This window comes from Sporothrix brasiliensis (assembly GCF_000820605.1).
Source record: "Sporothrix brasiliensis 5110 chromosome Unknown Cont15, whole genome shotgun sequence".
Classification (NCBI taxonomy): Eukaryota; Fungi; Ascomycota; class Sordariomycetes; order Ophiostomatales; family Ophiostomataceae; genus Sporothrix; species Sporothrix brasiliensis.
The window spans coordinates 2,758,869-2,781,054 of NW_024467134.1; the positions used below are offsets into that span (position 1 = coordinate 2,758,869).

Below are 22,186 nucleotides of genomic sequence, written 5' to 3' on the forward strand. Positions count from 1 at the left end.
CTCCATGGCCCGGGCTTTCGTCCTGCGCACTAAAACTTAAGCTGGGGAATCGAGAAGCCAGTAAGAATGCACAGGAAATGAAAAGAAACAGAATAGAAGAAAGAGGAACAGGCTCGGATGTGAAAGAAGCAATCTTCTCCTTTACCAATACCACCGATTGCTTGGGGAGGATGGGACGGACGCGGATCTGGCTGCATGCAACGATAGGAATAAAGCAGAAAATCAAAATAGTCAAGGCTCTTACGTACCCCAAACGAGTCGTCTTCGCGACGTCTTTTCCGTAGTGCGGGGGTCAATCTCGCTTCCAGGTGGCCGGAGGACGAAAACGAATTGTCCTACTACTCCCTACTACTCCGTATGACAGAGATTCGTATGAGGTACTGCCCGCTTTGGTGGTGGCGAGCTGAGACGATACCTCAACATTCGACGCTTTTGAAGACTGGTAAACGTAATATACCGGTAAAACGTTTGATGTTCGGGCAGTACAAGCCCTGCTTTTGAACCTTTGATACCATCATTGAACGTGATTGGTGGGCACTGGTAATGTGCTGAGGGGGGAGGTGTAAGCGAGGAGTGAAGGGCGACGCGAGTTGCATGTCAGTTGCCCCAGAGGGGAACTCGTTTGAAAAGACACCTGACGCTGCCTGCCTTTTATCAGGCCGTTATTGACGTCGTTGGGTTTAGGGTCTCGGTGGTGTTGCACAACATGCACAGCAGAGACAGGCATGTAGGAGAAAGTTCCGTGTTACATATGGTGGAGCACAGGGAAGATTGGTCGGGGAATGGCGTCTTACCACCCCATGTCGACAAGAAAGTGAACCATTCAGCCCAAAATGACGCAGAAATAGAAACAACAGACTCAGGGAGACAAGGGAGGACGGAGAACGGGGTACACATGTCGCATGCTCGTGGGCTTGTGGTTGGATGCTTGCTTGCTTGTCTTCACTGCTCCGTACGTTGTAATGCTTCGCGTTATGCGTCTCGTTCTGTCGTTCTGCTTTGATAGAGAAGCCAATGAAACACGCTCCGTGCATTTGCAATCGTGCTGGCAGCTCAGGAAAAGAACAAATTTAAGCACCATTGGTTCGTGCGCGTGTGCATATGCAAATGCAACGGCAAAATGCACATAGTTCATTTCTTAAAAAGTGGAAGCCCCATGTCCAAAAAAAATTATGCAGAAGAGGTGAGGGGGGGTCAGCATATCCCGAAGTGCCAAGATGGATACGCGGCAGGGCTTCGGTCGTCGTGAGTGAACGAGCGTCGAGAGTCAAGTTCGTGGTCGTGGGACTTGGGAATCGGACACAAAAGCGACAGTGCGGCAGTACCTCCCGCAGAACAGTTGACAGTGGCCCATCCCACGGTGCGCCCTTCGTTCCTTTTTTCGTCTGTGTTGCTTCGTCAGTGCGCAAGATGTCTCTGGTCTGTCAAAGAAGGGGCAAACGTCTGATCTGAAATCAGTGCACAGTATGTCGTGGCTGATAAACTGCCACCTTAACAAGGGTTGTTCATTTTTGCCGGCGTGGGAAGTGGTGGGCACAACCTAGATATGCAGAGTCCTCAGGTAAACCCGACATGGGAAAAGTCGCATTCACGTTTTAGCCAACTGCCTTTGTAAGTTGAGGGCAGTGGGTGGCCGGTTGGCGTTGCAAGGGTCGCTCGCTCAGTTGTGCCAGGGGGGTAGTATTGAAATGGTGGTAACCATCACAACAAAATGATACTCATGCGAGTTCTCCATCTTGACTCAAACAAGTTTCTCAGAAAACACCATGACCACAATTGTCTCCAGGCTAACCTGGGTTGCCTATTCTGGTAAACCGGAAACCTGGCAGGTTCAGGCCGGCCTGATATTTGGGGAGGGTGGTTGGCCGGAGGGATAAAATCGATCAAGACGCACACAAATCGATTCTCGTACTGAAACATCTTTGGTCAGCCATTGAAGCGAACTTCCAAATATAAACAGAAACAGAAGCAGAACAGAAACAGAGGTCAGCTGGAGCATATCGTGAGTATGAAAGTCATACATGTAGTCAATCAGACATCGCGACAAAACTTGGGATATTTTTTGCGCCCAGCAAGTGTGAGCGGTGTAGGGGTACTGGACAAGTTTAAAGAGAAACTGACGGATCGGAGCGGGTACAAAGCTCGCTATTCAACAACCACGTCTTGCGCATTGGATTTTTCTTGCAAACAGAAACCCACTCCTCCTCGCCGGTTGTATCCTAGCCATACTTTGATTCGTACGGCGAAAGGCACTGGGGCATCTAGCCCATGCATCCAAGCACAGGCTGTCCAGTGCGGCTTGTAGACAGTTCGTAGGATTGAACAGGCGATCCTGAAGTAGTGTCGAGCACGGTAAGATACGACGCGAAGACAAAAGGGGAGACCATCATTTATGATGGCAAGTAAAAGGACGAGAAGAAAGGCAACAAAACAACGGAGTAGACGACGTCTCGGAGGGGGTGTGGTGAATGCAGGGAGGGAAAGATGCATAACCGGAGCACCGTAGCATGCAGTCGCAGATCAACAGATGAGGGAAAGAATTCAGAAATACCTGCTTGCTGTTATTGGCGCAATACCCGGTCCACACTCGATTGCCCGTCTGGACGATGCTTCCCCGCCTTGTATGGTCCCCGTTTATAGATTGGCCTACATTGCCTGTCGTACCGAAGCAAGTGAACAAATGCTAACAACGTCATCTTCTATTCTCCCGAGTCCGTTCCTTTTGGGCACGTTAACGTGAATGGAAAGCTTCTCGGTGGGCGATTGTTGGTTTCCCGGTTGATATCCCTGGCGAGTAGCAATGCGGACTCCTGACATTGCCGGCTGATATGAATGCGACTCGAGGCGGAGGGGAACAGGTTGTGAGTTGAACTGAATCCAATATTAGTGGTGCCCCCACGCTCGCATGCGTGCATTTGAAAATGATGCTAGGCCCGCCCTGTCAATCGACCCGGTAAATACTGCGTGCAAAATGTGGTAATAGGTCCAGCATCCAGCAGAGCCATAGGCAAGTGCTCCGTACCTCCACAAGGCAAATGGCTCACTTTCAGCAGAGCAAACCGGCTCATTCAAAGACGTTTGCTGGCCACATCCCAGATGCAGCAAAGGCATCCAGAGCGACTAGAACAAACGGTGGGTCTTCGCTGTCCGACTTGCTGCGAGAGCGAAAACCCCTCGGAACTCTCTCTTGTAAATAAAAGGGACAACGCAGTTTCACATCGTCTGCGCCCTGGCTTGCACTTATGATTCTCACTAGACTGGCCCAGCTTAATCCGGTCGCGACGTCCGTAAGTACACTGGCAGAAGCAAGAGGCAGCCACCACGAGCGAAAGGCGAGAAGGCCGAAGACGGAGGTAACCTTTCGTGCTCTTGTCATGAATCTTAAGTAGCTCAAACTGGTGCCATGCAACGGGCAGCGTCACGAAACGGCCGAGGCCACCACTCGCGGAGCTGGTTCTCATTAAAGACATCCGTCGTTTCGGTCTCTTGCTGAAATGATATCTGATGCAGGCACGGAACTTGCGGACAAGCCCAATCGTCAGTCTTGCATCATATAAGTCGCATGCGTCGCTCCTAAGGGAGCTGTTCGGAGGGTTGCATTCACTGGTGCGAATGGTGCGGCGGTTCTGTGGTTTTGGTAAGCCAGTAGTGCATTTAGGCTGTTCTTTGTACCTTTCATAATTATGGCCAGGCCAGGGCCGACGATGGGCTCTTGGCCTTTGATTTCTTTCTGTTCTGAACGAGCATGACGCTCCGACCACGAAGATGGCGGGTAATACTTGTGCATTAGCCTTCAGAGTAAGCGATTGTCAGCGAGTCGGCCAGCGAGGTTCTTGTGGCGTGAATTGTTTGCACACACATGTGCTGCTCTCGACATGTGCAATTGAAGTGGGAGCATTTGGATTCAGGGCACTTTTTGAACCTCGTATGGCGGCAGAGTTTCTAAACGTTGCACAGTTGGGCAAATGACAGAAAAAGAAAGAAAGAAAAAAGGAGCCCGTCAGCAAACGAGAAATTTCCGATACACCTTTGGTCCGCCGTTGCGCAGGGTTGGCCAGGTGTCAAGGACTTGTTTCTCTGTTGTCCTACATGCAATGTCTGAAGATGGTGACCAGGTTCGAGTCACACTGCATCGACCATGTTGTTCTGCCGCTACCTGTTCGTTCAAGCATTGTTGATGTGTCAAACGTTCCCTTTGCTGCAATTCCCATCTATCCGAAAGAGCGGCTTTGCAATAGCGTCGAGGTTTGCAAACTCCATACGAAGACGTAGCATGTGCACTGCGATAGCACGACAATGGCCACTGGCCCAGATTTGAGAGCGTCATTGTGGGGGCGTGGAGAAGCATCCTGTCGATTCCGCCATTCGTGCCTCACAGATAGAGCCCACTGTGGTCCACTGGGAATTGTCCGCTTTCTGCAGCAAATTTGGCTTTTGAGCTCGAAGCGGGCCCCTTACCCCTCCCCCTCCCTGGCTTGTCCGACCCTGAGAGCAATCATTCTGTAGCGTGCCAGCGTGCTTCCCGTTAGACTCCATGCCAGCGCGCACGTATCACAAATATAACCGTGCTTGTTGTCCCTGGCGCACTTTTGTGGACTGTTGGCGGTTGGTTGTTTGACTTGCGCAGGGCCTAATCCCGGCTAGGCAAGGCTTGGAGAGCTGTCGGACAGGTTAATGAGCAGCGGCTTGGATCTTCAGGAAAAACAAACAAAGTGGAAATATTCGGACAGACGCACGACATACGGAGGACTCAGGATGATGTCAGATACGAAAATTGCCATACTCCGTGATGGGTTGTTGGATTGATGACGAGAAGGGAAAGCATAGGAGAGAGATCGACCTTTCGTTGAGCGGAGCTGTCGGTGGGAAGCAAGGGGCCCGTTGGCAGAAATTCTTGCGAATGCAAAATGTGATTGACGGCACTTGTCTTGGTGATGATTGCGGAGAGGTGTGCCGAGAATGTGAATTGGAGGAGGAGAAGGAAAGGGGCAGCAAAACAGCAGATCAGGAGTCCAAAGCCCTCGGCGGCGAGAATATGGGAAGTGGCTGGCGGAGTTCGATTAATGCGGAAGGAGCTATCTTATGAATGTACGGGGCACAGAGAACGATGAGCATAGGTGTGTTTGCGTGTGCGAAAATCATCGTCATTTTGGGGCCGGGGACCAAAATGGGCGGCGGGCACCAATACGAATGGTGCTCCTATTTAGAGCTAAAAGGAAGGAACGGCCCACGACCCACGACCCACGACTTCGCCTATTGGGCCGAAGCATAGCCTGCCGCTGAGGGGTTCGGTCCAAACCAAAAACAGCGAGAGCTTCAGCTCTGTTCCCGATCGAAGCTAGCTGCAGTTTGCGCTTGCCAACCTGGAGAGTACGAGACGGGGTCTTTCCGTAAGGGACAGAGAATGAAGAAATGGAAAGAGCAAGAGGCCATTGGGGAAAGAGCATGGCCGATGGGAGTCAGAACGGGCAGGCGCGAGGCATTTCGACGGCAGCACTTTGAACATCATACGGAGCTCAGTCCGACTCGACTCTAATATTATGGGACGCAAAGCCACAAGCCGTATGTCCTGGGCAGACCTCTACATGTTTTATTTTCACTCACGGCTTGCTCCATATTAATCCTGGGCCGGGGTAAGTACTCTTTGATGAGACGCAGGCTGCAAGGAGGAGTGTTTACTGCGCGTCAGCTCGCAGACTAAAAAGGGCAATCGTCCCCTCCTCCACCCCCAATGCACCTGCCGCTAGCTCGCATGTACAAGGTGCGAGAGATGTGACTTGGGCCATGCAGCCAAGCCAGACCCTAGTCGCTCTTGCCTCCTTTTCCCATTCTTTTCATGTTCCCTCTGTCCTGTGGCTTCTTTCCTGTCTTTGCCCGCGAGCCCGGGTTTCCCTGTTGGTCGCTGTGTGCTGCTTTTCCGGTCGCGCCTTCCATGTACGTCGTACGCACGGAGGGCGGGTCTGGCGTGCATCTGCATCCATTGCAACGTTTGTACGGGGTTTTAGTCGTCAATCAACCTGGCGCCTTCCTGAGTCAATTGCTGCCCCAGTGCGTGCCTGCTCCCTGACGAACGTTCCAAGCCGAGTCGTGATTGCCCTGTCCCATGCACCTTCTCCGTTTCTGTGCTGCTCATCAGTCCCGCCCGGGTCGCTCTTTCTCCATGTCCCATTCTCACAGCTTGCCGTGTCCAGTTACTCCGTAAATTTCTCCTCTCCAGTCCTCCCTTCGACGCGCTCCTTCCATCCTTTGCAAACCCCCACCCTCAGTACCCTCCGCACCATCTTCCCATCTTCCCATCTTCCCATCTTCCCATAGTTCCATAGTTCACCTCCTCCTCCTCCCATTCTTCGCTTCAGTTTATTATTGCCTCGTGCATTCGCATCACACCCACACCACCGCACAACCCGTCTCGACTCGCAGTGGTCGGTTCACTTCTCGTCGTCTGTCGCGCACTCTCCCCAAATCGTCTTCCCCCACACCACCTTTGCTCTCCTGGCTCCACTCTGGTCTTGCCTGCACACCCTTTCTTTTCTCTCCCTGTCGAGCCTGTCTCGCTCCGTCTCTCCTGGTGCTCTCATCTCTTGTCTTGTCGTCTCCGCTTTCACCCTGGACCTCTCAGAGGAGTTAAGACAACCGAAGGAGAGCGCTGTTGCAACCGAGACGCCGCGCCTTTGCTGACCGTCCCCAAAGGGCCTCTTCCGACCACAATCCAGTTCTCACGATACCGTCTTCCCCTCAGTCTTTCCGGCCTTTGTTGCCTCCTTTCGTTCCCTTTCCGTCTCGTCAGCTCTCCTCGCCCGTTGCTCTCTTTTCGCATTTCATTCCTCCTCTCTCTCTGTCTCTCGCCCGGTGACATTCCGTCTCACTCTAGTCGCTCCTTGCGCTCTGCAGGCTCAATGCTCTGGGTGCCCAGACCTTTTGTTTTCCCCTTCTCGACAAACTCGACGCACTCGACCACCTAAACATCGTTCTACGTTTCTCGCGCCAGCTCCTCGGTTACCGCTGACCGCCACACCGCAGTCTGCTAGTCACCGCATTCGGCCCGTACTTGATTTTCATCGCAGACGAATTCAGCAAAATCCAACAAACAATAAATAGTCCACCTGCGTCAACAAACTACCAGCTGAGCTGCCTTACATCTACCAGCCTCACACGTTCCGGCTGTCGATTTTCTCGCCCCCAAAGCAAGGCTGGGAACTGGCCAAGTCCTATTCAAGCACCACGATTGGCAGGCGGTTCCTTTGCTCTGGACATTGCACCCACCTCTCGCGTGCTTTCTGTGGTGTGTTCTCGCGTTGGACAAGGTCCTTTCTTGCTTATGCCCTCCCAGAATCGTGATTAACCTTCTCCGGTCTCGTTGCACAGAATCCCCAACATCAGCCGCCATCCCCTCATCCCCCTTCGCTGTCGCCCTCGCTCTTTATTTCTTTTTCCTCGTCCATCCTTTTGCTGTCTATTTCACGTATTGCTGTCATTAAACCCCGCGCGCTCTGCCTATTTCATTCTTGATTTCTGTCTCCCCACCCTCTTGCTTCCATCCTCTCCGGGTCTCCCTGTTGGCCGCATAGAAACAAGCCAGACGCACCCCCTCGTCACCGTCTCAGCACTTGTTCTTGCCATATTTATTTCACTTCTCTCAGCATTCTCCACAATACGTGCACAATCTTTAGCCTGCCTCTATTCAGACTGGCTGAGAGGGAGGTAAATTTATCTGATCGACACAGCAAGCTGAACTCGCCGTGTTAAGACGAAAGATACTTCTACTGTCCGCCCGCCCATCTCCTTCCTGTCTTTTTCAGACTTGACGCCTCCGAATCGGGCTTGGGGCCCTCGTCTCCATCTCTCTTCTGTCCCTCCTCCCGCTCCTTTCACTCCCGCTTTCTTATTTGAATTCTTGAAACGGCCGCTTTCTGTTTCCAAAGACTTTATCTTTATCACGTCCCTACTGGCATGCAGTCGTTAGTGACGAGCCATGCATCAACCTTTGCCGGTTATGTCGGGCGACGCCGACTCTACATGGTCGGATTCTCACGCCACGGATTCAGATGACAACCGCCTCGCCTCAGATGTGCTCTCGAGGCCTGTCACATGGATCCGGGCAGACTCCAGCTCCAGCAGTCGCTCGACTCTCGTTTCTGATATCCAGCTATCGGAGGGCCAAATCTCACCCATCCGCATCGGCGTCGACATACCCGGCGCCCTTACGGACGTTGACCATTATCCGCTCACCGCGTCTACGAGCCTGTCGTCGGCACCGACTTTGGAGAACGCCACCTCGTTGTCCTCTCCAACGCTCGAAAATTCGACGTCGCCGTCGTCGAACTCTGAGACGCGAGATATCTTCGCCGATGGCCATGACCATTCCCTTGCTGGCGGCGATCCACACGAAAGCTTCATCGACGACGACGCACATTACGAAGATGACGTCCATGATCACCTAGACACTACCCACGATATGCAGTGGGAGGCGGACATTGGTGACGATCTTATTATCCCGAAACTAGAGCCGGTGGAAGAGGACAACTTCCGCCTCGACGACATTGACCAGGCACCGCCTAATCCCGAGCCCATTGGCACCACGGCTTCCACTGCGAGCACAAAGGTCAAGCGCCCTAGAGGTCGCCCTCGGAAACTCAACATCGTAGCGACGGCGTCCGCCAACTCCGGAAAAATCGCAAAGGGCCGGTCGAAGACGGGCTGCATCACTTGCAGAAAGCGCAAGAAGAAATGCGATGAAGCCAAGCCAAGATGTAAGTCGTCCCCATTTTGTCAAAAGCAACGGACATTGCCATGTTAACAAACGGCTTTGTAGGCTTGAACTGTGAAAAAAATGCTGTCGTATGCGAAGGCTATCCAGAAAAGCAAATCTGGAAGAGTGGCAAGGAAAAAGCTGAAGAAGGTATGCCCCTTGTACATTTTCACTGGTGCTCTCCGGAAGGTATCCCCCTAGTGTGCCACTCCGTCTCTGACCATGTTTCAGAGCTTCTGAAAAACCAGAGCCTTCCCGTCATCACCATGCAGCCCATCTTCACCGGCTTAGAGACAGCTGAAGATCGCGTTTTCTGGAGACACTACAATGACCATCTCAGTGCTGTCTTTACGGTCGAAGGCGAACACAATAATGCCTTCCGGGATATGCTGGTGCCTGTTGCAACTCGACACAAAGGCATGATGCACTCCATTCTGTCGCTTGCAAGTCGACATTTGGATTATGACACGCCGTATGGAGAGAAGATCCTCCGCCGCAACGCCAAACTGTCCATCGATTCTCTACGTCATCGCGGCGAATTCCACAACAACGCTGCCGTCAAAACGCTTCGTGAGGGTATGTGGAATGACGAAATGGACGATCCTGACACGAACGACGTCTTGGCCGTTCGCTATGGACAGATGCTCTGTCTTATTCTCGAACCCCTATCCGAAGGAGATAATAGTGGAACCCAGCGCCTTCATTACGAGGCGTTCCTCTACCTCATTCGGAACAACCCGCCTCAAGACGATGCTTTCCACGCCTTCATAGCTGAGATCTTTTACTACCATATCTTTGCCGATGATTTGGTGTACTACCCAAACCCGCCAGCTAAACGTCTCGTGACGGAGGACTGGGCCCCGGTCGCACCGATTCAGCGCCCCCGGTTGATCGGGGTGTCCGACGGATTGTTCACGTACCTATCTCAGATTACGACCATTCGCAACCGGATCCGGGCTAGAATCGAATGCAACGCCGACCCTCGGGTAGACTACGAAAGCCTATACAGGGCCTCCGACATTGAGGACCAGATCCTCGAATGGAAGCCAGAGTGGCCAGTGGGCGATAGCCGGGAACGAGTAACTCTTCTTTACAAACAGATGGCCTGGCTATACCTGAAGACAACAATTTGCCCGCCGACATCGGCATTCCCATCTATGTCAATGGCGAGGTCGTTCAACGCTCGATCAGGCGGTACAATCACCGAGACGCCTCTTCATTCCGCAGCTGCGAGCTGTGCATCCTCTCCCTCGCCCAGACTGGAGGCCATGGTTCCCCAGGAAAACCATTTCAACAATCCGCGCCGTCATTCCATCGCCAACCCGAGCAGATCGGGTGGAAGCCGTCCTTTCTTGAACGCTACGAACGAATTGTTTGGGCAGAAGTCCATGGGTGACAATGGCGTTCGGGCATCGCCACCGCCAATCCGGCGCCCATCAAATCACGAGCCCGGTGTCAGCATTGCTGTTGAGGAGTCGCTGACCCTTCTGGAGAGTTTTCAGCCAAGCGATCCAGCACAGGCACTCCTACTGATCGCGTGTGTCATCATCGGCACTGCCTGCTATTCTCCTGAAGAACAGGAACGAGTCCGCAACGCCATCCGTGTCACACACGGATACACGGGGCTGCGCAATACGTACAAAGCTCAGGAAGTTCTCAACGAAGTGTGGCGATTCATCGAACTTGGTGACTTCTTGAGCGCATGGGACTGGCAGGCCGTTGCAAACAGTCTCGGTATCAAGCACCTGTTCTAACGTCTATGACGGCTTCGGTTGCGGTTTTTTTTCGTTTCTTTTCTTGTCTTTACATTCTCATTCTGTTTTTATGCCCTTAGTTGTCCTTTTTATTTTTTTTATTTTTTTTTCACTGACATCCTCACAGCCAGCTCTTGGCTCCTATACCCCCAAAATGTCATACTTTCTTTGTTATATTTGACTTTTTTTACTCTCTCCACGCGCCTGTCCAGCCCAAGTTTTATTTCTGGTTTGCTTTTCGGTTCGTCTTTTTTCACTTTTCGACAAGGCTGGGACCGAGATGTAAGGCCGAGGGAGGACAATTGGGCTAGGATTTCTGAAATCTAATTTTTGGGTGTTTATTTTTGGTCGGATACGGGAAGGCTAGATTGAAGGTGGGTTATTTGGATTTTCTTGGATATGGCGGTGTTTACGATATCGGCTTTTTTTGGGTCGTCTTCTTTTGATGTCCTTGTTTCTCTCAGACACGATTCTGTCTCGCCTCATGTGTTTTATGTTTCCATGTTCATGTTTGAGTGTTTTCCGCAGGGCGGCTTTTTGACATTGTGAGTTTATATCCCATCTTTGCTGTTTATTTAACTAGTTTATGTCACTTCTCAATATTAAGTCACAATTTGGTTAATTAATTTTTATTTATTTCATTTTACGATGTACTACGTGATATCATATGGGTGTGGCTGGCTACCATATTCAAAATCATATGCTAGATGCGAGAAAGAACAAATGAGTTGGCAAAACGACGCTCAAAGCTAGCAGGTAAATGAAAAACAAGACAGGTTGAAACCAAAAAAAAAGAAAGAAAAAAAAAATGAGTATATGGCAAAAATCATTCGAAACATCGTCACGCTCTGGCGCCTCCTCTTGCTTTATTTTTCTCCCCTTTTCTTTCTGTTTCTTCTTTTTCTATTCGAGTCTCTTATGCCTCGACTTCTTTCGCCGTACCACGCTTCTCAATGAGCGGTGCACCCACGGGGCGGCCGCCAACAAAACCATCGTTGGTGCCGCCCAGGGCGAAGATGGCCTGGCCGCGCAGCCACGTGGCCCGCACGCGGCCCTCAAACGTGTGGCCCTCCCAGGGCGAGCAGCGGTTCTTCCAGCGCATATCGCCTTGCGTGAATGTCCACCGCATCGCGTCGTCAAAGACACAAACATCGGCGTCGAGGCCGACGCGCAGACCGCCCTTGCGGTGCGAGAGACCGACTTGCTCAGCAGTGGCCTGGCTGCAGAGACGGACAATGTCGATGATGTCAGGGACGGATGTGGATGCGACGGCAGACGTGGAGGACGCGGGCACGACCTTGTCGCAGTCGGCATCGGCGCACTGGTGGTGTTCGTTGCCGGCGCCGGCATGCGCCGCAGCGCGGCGGGCTTGAGCAGCCGTGTACATGATGGGCAGGCCGAGGCCGACAGACGAGATACCGCCCCAGGCGGCAAAGAAGTCGCCCTGCTTCTCGACGGCGGCGGCCATCTTGGCACGCTCCTCTTCGGCCGGGCTGGCCAGGACCGAGACGGCCTCGTCGACCGGGGTCGCGGCCTTGGCCGCCTTTGTCGTCTCTCCCTCGGGGGCCGTCAAGTCAACACCAGAGTCGGAGTGGAGCATGTCGGGCGCCACATTCTCAACCTGCAGAGAGGCAGCAGTACCTGGCGCAGGTGCGGCCAGGTGACCAGGCAACAGCTTCAGATCGGGTGTGCAGGGCGAGTGGTCGGACACGACAGTCTTGATGATGCTGTCCGGGCGGCCCAGCTCGGTCCACAGGCCGTCCTGGTTGATCTGGCTGCGGATGGGCGGGCAGCACTTGTGGCGGGTGTCGCCGTCTTCGATGGCATCCGAGGTTAGGCCCAGGTAGTGGAAGCAGGTCTCGGCGGTGATGTTGATGCCACGCTCGCGGGCGGCGCGCAAGATGGGGATGCACTCGGTGGCCGACAAGTGCACAATGTGCAGGTGCAGGTTGGGGGCAATGGGCGCCAGATACACGATTTCTTCAATGGCACACGTCTCAAAGACAGGCGGCCGGCTCTCGAGGAACGTGTTGTAGGCTTCGAGAGCGCCGTGCGGCGCGAGTGGCGGTTCGGACGTTTGGACGGCGTCGCCCACAGAGTCGGCAATGGGCGGGAGCATCTCGGCGTGGAACATGAGCGTTGTGTCGGCGTCTTTCAGGGTCTCCATGGCGAGGCTGATATCCTTGGCGGACACGGCCGGGAACTCATCGACGCCAGAGTGTATCAAAAATCCTTTGAAGCCGCGCACACCGGCGTCAACCAGAGGCAGCAGCTCGTCGGCGTTGCCCGGAACAACGCCACCATAGAAGCCGACGTCGACCCAGAGCTGGCCCTGGCTGGCGGCCAGCTTCTCCTTGAAGCCTTGGACGGTGGTGGTGGGCGGGATGGCGTTGAGCGGCATGTCGACAACGGTAGTGACACCGCCGGATGCCGCGGCACGGGTACCGGTATAGAAGCCCTCCCACTCCGTGCGGCCGGGCTCGTTCAGGTGCACATGGGCATCGACAATGCCGGGCATCAGCACGCTGGGCGAGTAGTCGACATACTGGGTGTTGGCGGGGAAGGCAGAGGCGGGCAGGACCGCGCGGGCTATGGACACAATGGTGCCTGTGACTGGCGAGATGGTGATCGTGGCGGGCGAGAGGATAAGCGAGTTGTCTGGCTGAGTGAGGACGGCACGTGTGGAGGCAAGGACCACCAGTTGGGAGTCCTGGCTAGGCGCCACGATCTCGACTGAGGGCACCATGGTGGGGGGTTTATGTGAGTGCGTTCGTGGGGGAGTATGCACTCTTGTACGGCAACCACTCTTATGGTTGGAAAGGCGTAGATTAAGTGTTTTAGGCCTTGCCCGATACAGAAGCAATACGATCTGAGGCAAATCTGGGGAAGAAGTGTGCGTGCACACAGTTTATCTGGTTATCTGAATCCGGGGTAGACAGGCCCAAGGTCGGATGATAAGATAGGGGTGCAGGACTGAGCCCGGGGACGAGGGGACTTTAGATGGTGTGGAGGAGACAGGGCAGAAAACGAAGCAAAAGGACCAGGAAAAGAAAAGATAACAGAGTTTCGTGGTTGTTGAAAAAGTTTCACTTGAATGGAGGCTTATCGCTTGAGCTCTGATGTGGCGTGAAGATGCCGAGAGATAAGAATATGCGGTCGTAGCGTGAGTCGGGCGTCTGCGCGATAGACGTGGATAAGGGTTGTTGTTGGCGATAGAGGTAAAGATGATGATAAGAAAAGGTCAGAGTTAAAGGCGGCAAAAGTCGTCCGACGAAAATGGTCAAAATAGAGGCCAGAAAGGACGAGAGTATTCAAAAGGGAAGGGGCCTCACGGCTGGGCAACGACTTCCCTTTAAGGAGCAAAGACGAAAGGGGAAGGGGAGCCAAGGGGATTCGCGGACCCAGCCAAGGGCAGGCACCAAAGGAGGAAAAAAAACAAAGAGAGAAAGAGAAACCGACGTCGAGGAGGCTAACGGACGGGTCCTCCCCGCCGCGACGACAACGCGCGCGAGGAAGGAGGACCCGCTGTCTGAGCCTGTGTTGGTGCCTTTTTTGGTGCGGATTTCTGGTAACAAGGGAAAGAGGCACTCGAGCCTGCGCCGGACCGGCATGACCTCGCTGCCTTAGTCGCTCTTTCCATATTTTACGTTATGCCTCCGGGCAGCCCCTCCGATGGGTCCAACTTCTGCCGCGGACGAGATTTGCGTACTTGCGCGCCAACCGCGAGAGCGACAGACGTATGGGCGCCCTGGACGCCGGCGACTACGTTTTGTGTTTGTGTTTATTTACTTTCTATGTACATGGCTTTACATGGCCTTGTAGCCTCGTGTTCAGCAGGATGCCTCGTCTCCAGACGTCCCGGTGATTCTGCGTCGTTCCCGTATCTTCCAGCGTTATCGTGAAAGTGGCAATTTGGCGCCTCGGCCGACGGTGGCAGGGACAAAAATTGTTAAGAGAACTAGTCCGCGGGCAAAGGCGAACGGCGTTGGTAGGGCCTATCGAGTTCTTCGTTTCGTATCTGGTGGCAAGGGACTGGCGGCTGGGTTGAAAGATACTTTGTGTCCTTCGCTCTTTCCTCAGTTTTACTTGTAGCGTTCCGGGTGTTAGTCGCTGCGCCCATCCCTATTAGGGTCGATCCTTTTTTTTTTTCATTATTCCTTGTCCATCACTGCATCCAGACCAGCACATCGGGTTGTTACGTCTTCTGCCGAATTGTTCTCACTCTTTCATAGTTGTAAGACGCCGATCGGCAGGGCATGGTAGACCCTTTTGCCGTCCGATTACGTATTTTGAAGTTTTCTGACAGGAATGCCAACAGCGGGGAAAGAGCAAGTGGTGAGGAGGGGGAGGGGTTGCTTGTCACTTATTTAGGAAGGCGCAGGCACAGAAGCAACAAGCAGGAACGCCCGCTCTCGTCAAAGTGCCATCGGCTCTGGCCGACTCCTACGACTTTTGCTTGAATCACACTGTAAACGGTGGTGGAAAGAGGCACGTGCAGATGGAACGACGCTAGGAGGTCGCCGTTGGTTTGCCACAGACTGGTAAATTTGTCCACCGAATTTAAGCGCTTGGTAACTGCAATTGCAGTTGCGCTGCGACGCTCTTGCTGTTTGTTCTTTTTCGTCTACGAGGCTAAAATAGAGCCTGTCGAGACGGAGGCCGATTCGTGTTGTTCGCCCTTTCCTCTTTGGGGTTTTGATCGAGTAACACGGGAAACAACGATCGAGTAACAGTCGAGTAAAGCCGGTCGGGTGAGAAAGGGAAGGCGCAGCTTCGGCTTGCCATCGAGTAATGGATTTCCTTTTTCGGCGCGGTTTTGAAGCCTTTCGGGACCCTCCATCGGTGTTTTCATTCTCGTTTTTCTCGTTTTCTCGTCGGCTCTGTTTCCCTGTATTTTCGTCGCAGATTTTGCATATTTTTTACTCGATTTCATTCCCTAGTCACGATCTTCATAGATATTCCTTGGTTTTGAAGTGGTTTTTATGCCTTTGCTTAATCATGCTCTTCCTCGGCTCGTCCTTTTTCTTTCCTGTCCTTCCCGATAGTCTCTATTTTACTTGTTTTTTATGAAATTGATGCAACAAATCAACAGAAAATACAAGTCGTTGTAAACCTGCCGATACTATTCGTGTAAAAAACTTGTTGTTCTCGTGACAATACTATTCCCATTACTCGATCGACACTTTGTCCATACCCAACAATTTACGTCTTGTTCTACCCTCCCGATCTACCCAACGGACACAGAACGCCGTCTAATGTGACCCATACACAGGTCTCTGCATTCCCTTGTCAACATCTTGGAACCGGCGGCAGGCAATGCAGACAATGCAAGCTGTGCAATGGTAGCAAATGGGAAACTGGAGACACCAAACCGGTTGTATTTTTGTTCTGTGATTCTTTGTTATGCCATTGGCTACCTGACTTTCCCTTACGTCGGGCGGCTCTGAATAATCGCACGTTACATTTATGGTCCTGTGCACAAACGGTGTTGGGGCAGCTCCCTCATTCTGCTCTACCTTTATTCTGTTGGAAACCGTCGTCCACCGCATCCTCTTTGAAACGCTGGAAAACCTGCACAAACTGTCGTCTCACGTAAACTGAAAACTAATAAATTCATAGTGTATGAGCGGGTTGTCTATGTATGACCAAGAAAGAAGACATAGCCTAGGATCACGCCGGCGTCTTGTCTTCCATTACCTCTTCCTATCCACCCCATCTTGCCGTGTCTACAGAAAGGCCAACGACTCAGCCTCGCCGAACCCATCCGCAAGGCGCTTCCTCAAAGTATGAAACCTATGCAATGCGTGTCGTTTTTATCGTTTTTGTCGTAGTCTTGTCTTTCCCCAATCCAATTGTCGCGAGGCCATTTTTTCTATTGTACAGACCAAAAAAAAGAAGAAAAAAGAAAGAAAAAGAAATAGATTTCAGAACCCTCTCTCTATTTTTTCCTTCACATGCTTATTTCGGTCCTTTACTTTTGCCGCTTCAGTGTCTTGACAGCCATCTCCACGAGACCGTCCTTGGCCTCGCTCGCGGGGAACACGGCGATGGACGCAATGGCCTGCTCGACGTAGTCTTGGGCGAGTGCCCGCGTCTGCTCAATGCCGTCTGTCGACAGAACAATTTCGCGTGCCTACGCTGTGGTTAGCATTGAGTAATGAGTAATGAGCCGAGCCGCGGTCTGTTTCTTTTACGTCACGTTCGGCGGGTCTACGTGGGAGGGCTCACCTTCTCTGCATCGCCGGGCTGGCTGAACTTGCGCCCGACGAGCTCGCCCAGCTCCGGCCGGTCGCGCCAGGCAAAGAGCAGCGGTGCCGTCGCCAGGCCCAGCTCCAGGTCGGCTCCCACAGGCTTGCCCAGCTGCTTGGCCGAGACCGTGTAGTCGAGCATGTCGTCGACCAGCTGGAAGGCCAGCCCCAGATTCTTGCCGTAGAGGTACGCGGCCTCGACGGTCGCATTGTCGACGCCGCCCAGCAGCGCGGCGGCGCGGCAGCTCTTGCTGATCAGCGACGCCGTCTTGAGGTACGTCTTTTGGAGGTAGTACTGCAGCGTGGCCTCGCTCCAGACGGGGTGGGCCTCGTCGCTGGCTGTGTTCTTGAGCTGCATGAACTCGCCTTCCACCAGGTTGGCAATGACGGTGGCCAGCAGCTCGACGACCTCGGCGTTGCGCAGGCGCGCGAGCGCGACAGACGCGCGGCCCAGCAGGAAGTCGCCCGCAAGCACGGCCATCTTGTTGCCAAACTCAAGGTTGGCCGACGGCGCGCCGCGCCGCGATTCGGAGTGGTCGATGACGTCGTCGTGCAGCAGCGATGCCGTGTGAATCAGCTCGGTGATCTCGGCCAGGCGGCGCTGCGTCGGCAGGATCTCGGGTTGGCTGGTCTCGTCAGGTGTCGACGAAGTAGACGCGGCAGAGGAGGCAGAGGAGGCAGAGGAGGAAGGCGACGCGGCAGAGGGATCGGTAAAAGGTGAAGTCGAGGACCAGGACGGGTTAAAGTCGGACAGGACGTTGACGGGCGAGATGGACACGTCGACGCCGGCCGACGCCTGGAGGGGCTGCTGCTGCTGCTGCTGTTGCTGCTGCTGGTGAACATAGACAGGCTGCAGCTGGGGCGCCTTGGGGCAAAGGTAGGTTGCGCGCGACATGAGCAGCACAATCAGTGGCCGCATGTGCTTGCCCTCGGCCTGTGTGTAGTACTTAGCTGCACGGTCCAGCGACGGGTGGCCCGAGCCCAGCAGCTTGCGTACGTCGCCGATCAGAAATTTCATCTCCTTGGCGACTGTCCTCAGCGGATCAATCGCCATCTCGTTCTTCTTGGCTCGGTTGAACGCATTGGACACCATGTTGCCGGCCACAGACACGGCGGCCGCCCATGCCGAGGAGGACCGACGGTTGGCAAGCTGGTTCTGGCGGAGGTAGTGTTGGAGGTGGGCGGAATGTGTGTGCTGCTGCGGAAACGGTCGTGCTGATGGCGTTCGTGCCAAACTGCTGGTTTCTTGTGGCGAAGTCGACTTCTGCTGGAGGCACGTTGCCGTCGAGGAGTACGCCGCCGAGCCGCATAACGGGCCGTGCGTCGGCAGCCGCCGAACGGCTGCCACACGCTGCGCCCGGCTCAGCGGCACACCCACGGCGCCCCTGATACGCACCACCATACTTCCGCCCTGTCGTTTGCAGTCTTGATGCTGCTTTGCTGCTTTGCTGTCGTTGCTGTCGTTGCTGTCGTCGGCGTGGTCGGAGCCGCCGGTCGAAGCTCGGGAACGCTCGTCTGCTCGAATGCTTTCGGTCAAATTACCTGCCGGCGAGAGCGCACGGCGAGCAGCAATACTGACCTAGATCGACGAGGCTTGGAGGTGAGAGTCGTCGGGATGGACGTGGTGGTGACAATGGCTTTGTTTTGTCGGCGGGCCCAGATAACACGGGTTGCTCTTTCCCTCCGGCGTTGATTCGATCTAGATTTTTCCTGCCATTACTGACGCCGGTCGTTCCTCCCCACCAAGCTGAAGCGTGCCCACAGGGAGGGCAAGGAAAACCGCGGTTTTGCGTCAATTGGGCAATTGAGACCGTCATTGAGCTGGTCCAGCCAATCACCGTGCGCCGTTTGTGTCCCGCCCTTTCCCGAGTAGCTAGCTTAATACGTCGAATTCGCTACCTCGTTATGCTGCAGAAGGCAGTTACAGCCCGTGCCTGCCCTGTGGCTTCCATCAGGTCTCCACTTTTACGCCTGGAGCTTGGCAGGTGCCAGTACAGGTGCAGCACAAGGCAGGTGGCAGGTGCATCCTCCCTGAAATGTCGAAAATACAGGAGCCTGGCTTCCCCGTACAGCCTCACGTTGTCGATACTCACATATCACCAAAGCGACCGTGCAGCCCCAACCCCGCGAGCAGGTCGCCAACAATGGTGCTCCTCACGATGACGCCCTCCATAGTGGAGGGCTTGAAGCGACTGGGAGCCAATGCACACTCGGCGGACAGCGCGCAGGGCACATTCCTTGTTGAAGAGGGCGAACCCGATCTCAGCTCACCAGACGTCGCGAAACCAATCTCCCACGTCCAAATCCTGCGCCTCGCGGCCGCTTTGGACGCGCTTCATGTACCGGAGCCGGCCGCCACCGTTACCACACTCGAGACGCTCCTGGTCGGTGCCCGCGTCCATGTACCGCCGCCACCGCCGAAAACCGAACCGGTACGTCGCACATTCTTCTGCGCCGTGCGCCGCTCTTCCACTCTTTTGTCTTCTTCTTCTTCTTCTTCTTTTTTTTTATTTTATTTTATTTTATTTTTTTAGTTCACATGCTTACCTCCGTATAGTCTGCCGAATACAAGGCCCTGATGGCCCGCCTTCGCCGCGACGAACAGGCCCGTGCCTACGAACGCATGGTCAACCCACCCGACGCCTACGACACCTCCACCTTTGCGCAGGTGCACCGCCCCGTCTACGCGTCTGACACCGGCGACGACGGCGTGACGCTCAGTGACGTCAACCGCCAGGTCATGCTCATCTTCAACTTTGTGCTGACCATGGCCGGCGTGGCATATGCGCTGTGGATGCTGGCGCGGTGGTGGCCGACGCCGTCGCGACTGTTTTTGGCCATGGGCGGCAGCATGGCCACGGGGCTTGTCGAGTACGGCTTGTATGCGGGCTACGTGTGGCATCTGGCCGACGCAGCACGGCGGGAGAAGAATGCACCAAAGGAGGTGCGCGAGGTGGTGAACACATGGGCTGTTGGGCCGGGCGGGAAGGGCAACACGGACAGCCCGCAGACAGAGAAGGAGACGACAAGAACGCACGACACAACGAGCCACCAGGACGTGCTATTGTCGGGGACGACAGGAGCAACTGGATTCGATAGCACGCAGGCACGGCGACGGAAACAAGACAGAGCGCCAGCATCGTAAGCCGTTTCGTTGTGGGTATGTGGCGGACCTGTTTCACGAAAGAATAGCGTATCGCTACACAATTTAGCTTGCAAAGTAAACCCGCAACAGTAAACGCGACGTTTTAATAATGAACTGTCGACGATAAAAACCACTTTAAGTCGTTGATGACATCACGTGGTTCACGCGAGTACGGAAGACGCGCTCCTTCCTCCAAAACGCGTCAGTTGGGGGAGGTACGATGCGCGTCGCCAAAGCGGGGCACCAAAATACATGAGCACAGGGACACAGCTCTCTCTTTTTCGCGACATGGGCAAACACACGACCTCTCCATTGAATTAAGAGATTTCTTACTCGTGCAAAGTACCTTGTACAGTCTTTTTTATTCAGCCTTCTATACCGTATACAATCGCACCATTTCTGCATCTTTCCATTACTTCTCATTGTCAACGCACCAAAGACTCAACTAAACACGGCACGTCTCACCAACATCAACATCAACAAAGCCGTTAATCAAAACATCCATTCAAGAACGACTTGAGAACCGTTTGAGATCGACTCGTCTGGCCCGAGCATCGTGCGCACTTGCGGCGGCCACTGTGCCCACCCATTCCACCACAGCTCGCCTGTCCGCTATGCGATACATGACACCGGACACGCCGGGCACGCGTTCGCTCGAGGAGCCACTGGTGACGAAGGAGACGACGGCGAAGGGCGCAGAAGCGACGCCGATCGGGCAAGATTTGAGCAAAATGGGGACAACCACGCCGTCTGCGACACCGACTCCGACGCCATCACCAACCAAAGTGCCGCAGCCGGCCGCCACAACAACCAAAAAGCCCTCACGACGCGCCATCCGGACCTATGGCAAGAAGCGTTCTCTTCCCGACGAGACGACCGAACAGCAAGCAAGCAAGCGACCAAAGACCGGTACAGTGATGCTGGTGGGCGTGCCAGGGGCAGTGGCAGTGGCAGCGGCAGCAGCGGCAGCACCGGCAACGGCGCCGCCACCCGTACGGCGCGACTCTGTTGCGGACGAAGTGTCGAGACAGCTGCAAAAGGAAGCGGACGAGGCTGCGTCGAGGAACAACAGCAGCAGCAGACGGCCGCAAACACCAGTCAAGGCGACGGGCCCCAAGACCGGCCCGCACAAGGCCGCGTCGCCACGAAGAGCAGCCAGCCCGCGCCGCGTGGGCATCTTGCGATATTTTCAGCCCGCGGCACGAAGCGCGCCTGCACCACCTCATGCACCGCCGCCACCATCTCTGCCGGAACCGAGCTCGCCTGCAGCGTCGATATCGTCAATGTCGTCTCTCTCGTCATGCCCGTCACCTGCCTCGTCCATCGCCTCGTTCCGGTCGACCGCATCATCGGCAGTGTCATCGCCCTCTGCCAGGTCTTCTGACTCAGTAGATGCGGCGGCGTTTGCGGCGGCGCTCGATCCTAATTCACCACCATCGTCACCTCTTTGGAAAGCTTTTGATCAGCGACCAAGGCAGAAGCGGCGGTTGACGATACGGCCCGACCAGCAGATGACGACAGCGACGCCCAACACAGGAGAGGTTGCCATGCCGACCGACAATGGCAACGAGAACGAGAACGACGCAAAGAAGCAGTCAGAACAGCTAGAGGAGCCAGACGAGGAGACGAAAGAAAACCGCCCGTTCGCCTTGGGCATGATGGCAGCATCAAGCACGCGCATGCGGGTGCGCCTGGGCTTGTCCAGCACGGCAACGTCAACAGCGACAACCGCAAGGAAGCGGAAAAAGACAGCGGGGGCACCATCGGTGCAGACAACCCTGAGCCTGGCTACCGCGTCCAGACACGGTGGAGGCAGCGACTCGGCATCGGTGCGGGAGTGCAAGGAGTGCAACATTCTCTACAACCCCTTGCACGAAAAGGATGCCAAGTTCCACGCACGCTACCATGCATCGGTGTGCCGGAAACAAAAGGAACAAAACGGCCACGATCGCTGGCAGTCGTCTTCGGCGGCTGCGTCGACTACGGGTGTGAGGTTACGATAAGGACGTGCTTAGCTTAGAAGGTCGCACTGGCGATTTCCGTGTGCATTTTCCGTCTCACCCAGCGTTTCATTCGGAGAGTTTTGTATTCTGGCGGATGTGGTACCCACACTACAATGGAGCATTGCGAACGGTCTACATAAGAATACACAGATTCCCCTTTTGTTTACGATTTCAGTTTCTTTTCGATTTTATTATATCATATAGAGAGCGCAAACAACAGTAGTGAAAAGCAACAACAGCGAATGATGCACCGCCCGATGGCCGATTTGTTGTGATTAATAAAAAAT

At 54.4% G+C, this 22,186-nt stretch overlaps 5 protein-coding genes across 5 annotated transcripts; 3 read left to right on the forward strand and 2 right to left on the reverse strand.

Moving 5' to 3' along the window:
- Positions 1–7,993: 7,993 nt before the first annotated feature.
- Positions 7,994–10,503, forward strand: SPBR_05642 (c6 zinc finger domain containing protein; the record flags this gene model as incomplete). Its single annotated transcript, XM_040763905.1, has 3 exons — positions 7,994–8,750; positions 8,777–8,808; positions 9,022–10,503. 3 exons carry the CDS (start codon positions 7,994–7,996, stop codon positions 10,501–10,503), a joined length of 2,271 nt encoding a protein of 756 aa, XP_040622524.1.
- Positions 10,504–11,419: 916 nt separating this feature from the next.
- On the reverse strand, positions 11,420–13,249 carry SPBR_05769 (allantoinase; the record flags this gene model as incomplete). Its single annotated transcript, XM_040764032.1, has 1 exon — positions 11,420–13,249. The coding sequence occupies one exon, from the start codon at positions 13,247–13,249 to the stop codon at positions 11,420–11,422; it is 1,830 nt and encodes a 609-aa protein (XP_040622525.1).
- A 3,225-nt stretch (positions 13,250–16,474) lies between these two features.
- On the reverse strand, positions 16,475–18,703 carry SPBR_05677 (hexaprenyl-diphosphate synthase; the record flags this gene model as incomplete). The annotated part of the gene is made up of 3 exons (XM_040763940.1): positions 16,475–16,636; positions 16,732–18,277; positions 18,651–18,703. 3 exons carry the CDS (start codon positions 18,701–18,703, stop codon positions 16,475–16,477), a joined length of 1,761 nt encoding a protein of 586 aa, XP_040622526.1.
- Positions 18,704–18,895: 192 nt separating this feature from the next.
- SPBR_06076 (uncharacterized protein) lies at positions 18,896–19,896 on the forward strand (the record flags this gene model as incomplete). The annotated part of the gene is made up of 2 exons (XM_040764338.1): positions 18,896–19,183; positions 19,309–19,896. The coding sequence occupies 2 exons, from the start codon at positions 18,896–18,898 to the stop codon at positions 19,894–19,896; spliced, it is 876 nt and encodes a 291-aa protein (XP_040622527.1).
- Positions 19,897–20,510: 614 nt separating this feature from the next.
- SPBR_09206 (uncharacterized protein) lies at positions 20,511–21,899 on the forward strand (the record flags this gene model as incomplete). The annotated part of the gene is made up of 1 exon (XM_040767332.1): positions 20,511–21,899. One exon carries the CDS (start codon positions 20,511–20,513, stop codon positions 21,897–21,899), a length of 1,389 nt encoding a protein of 462 aa, XP_040622528.1.
- Positions 21,900–22,186: the final 287 nt, after the last annotated feature.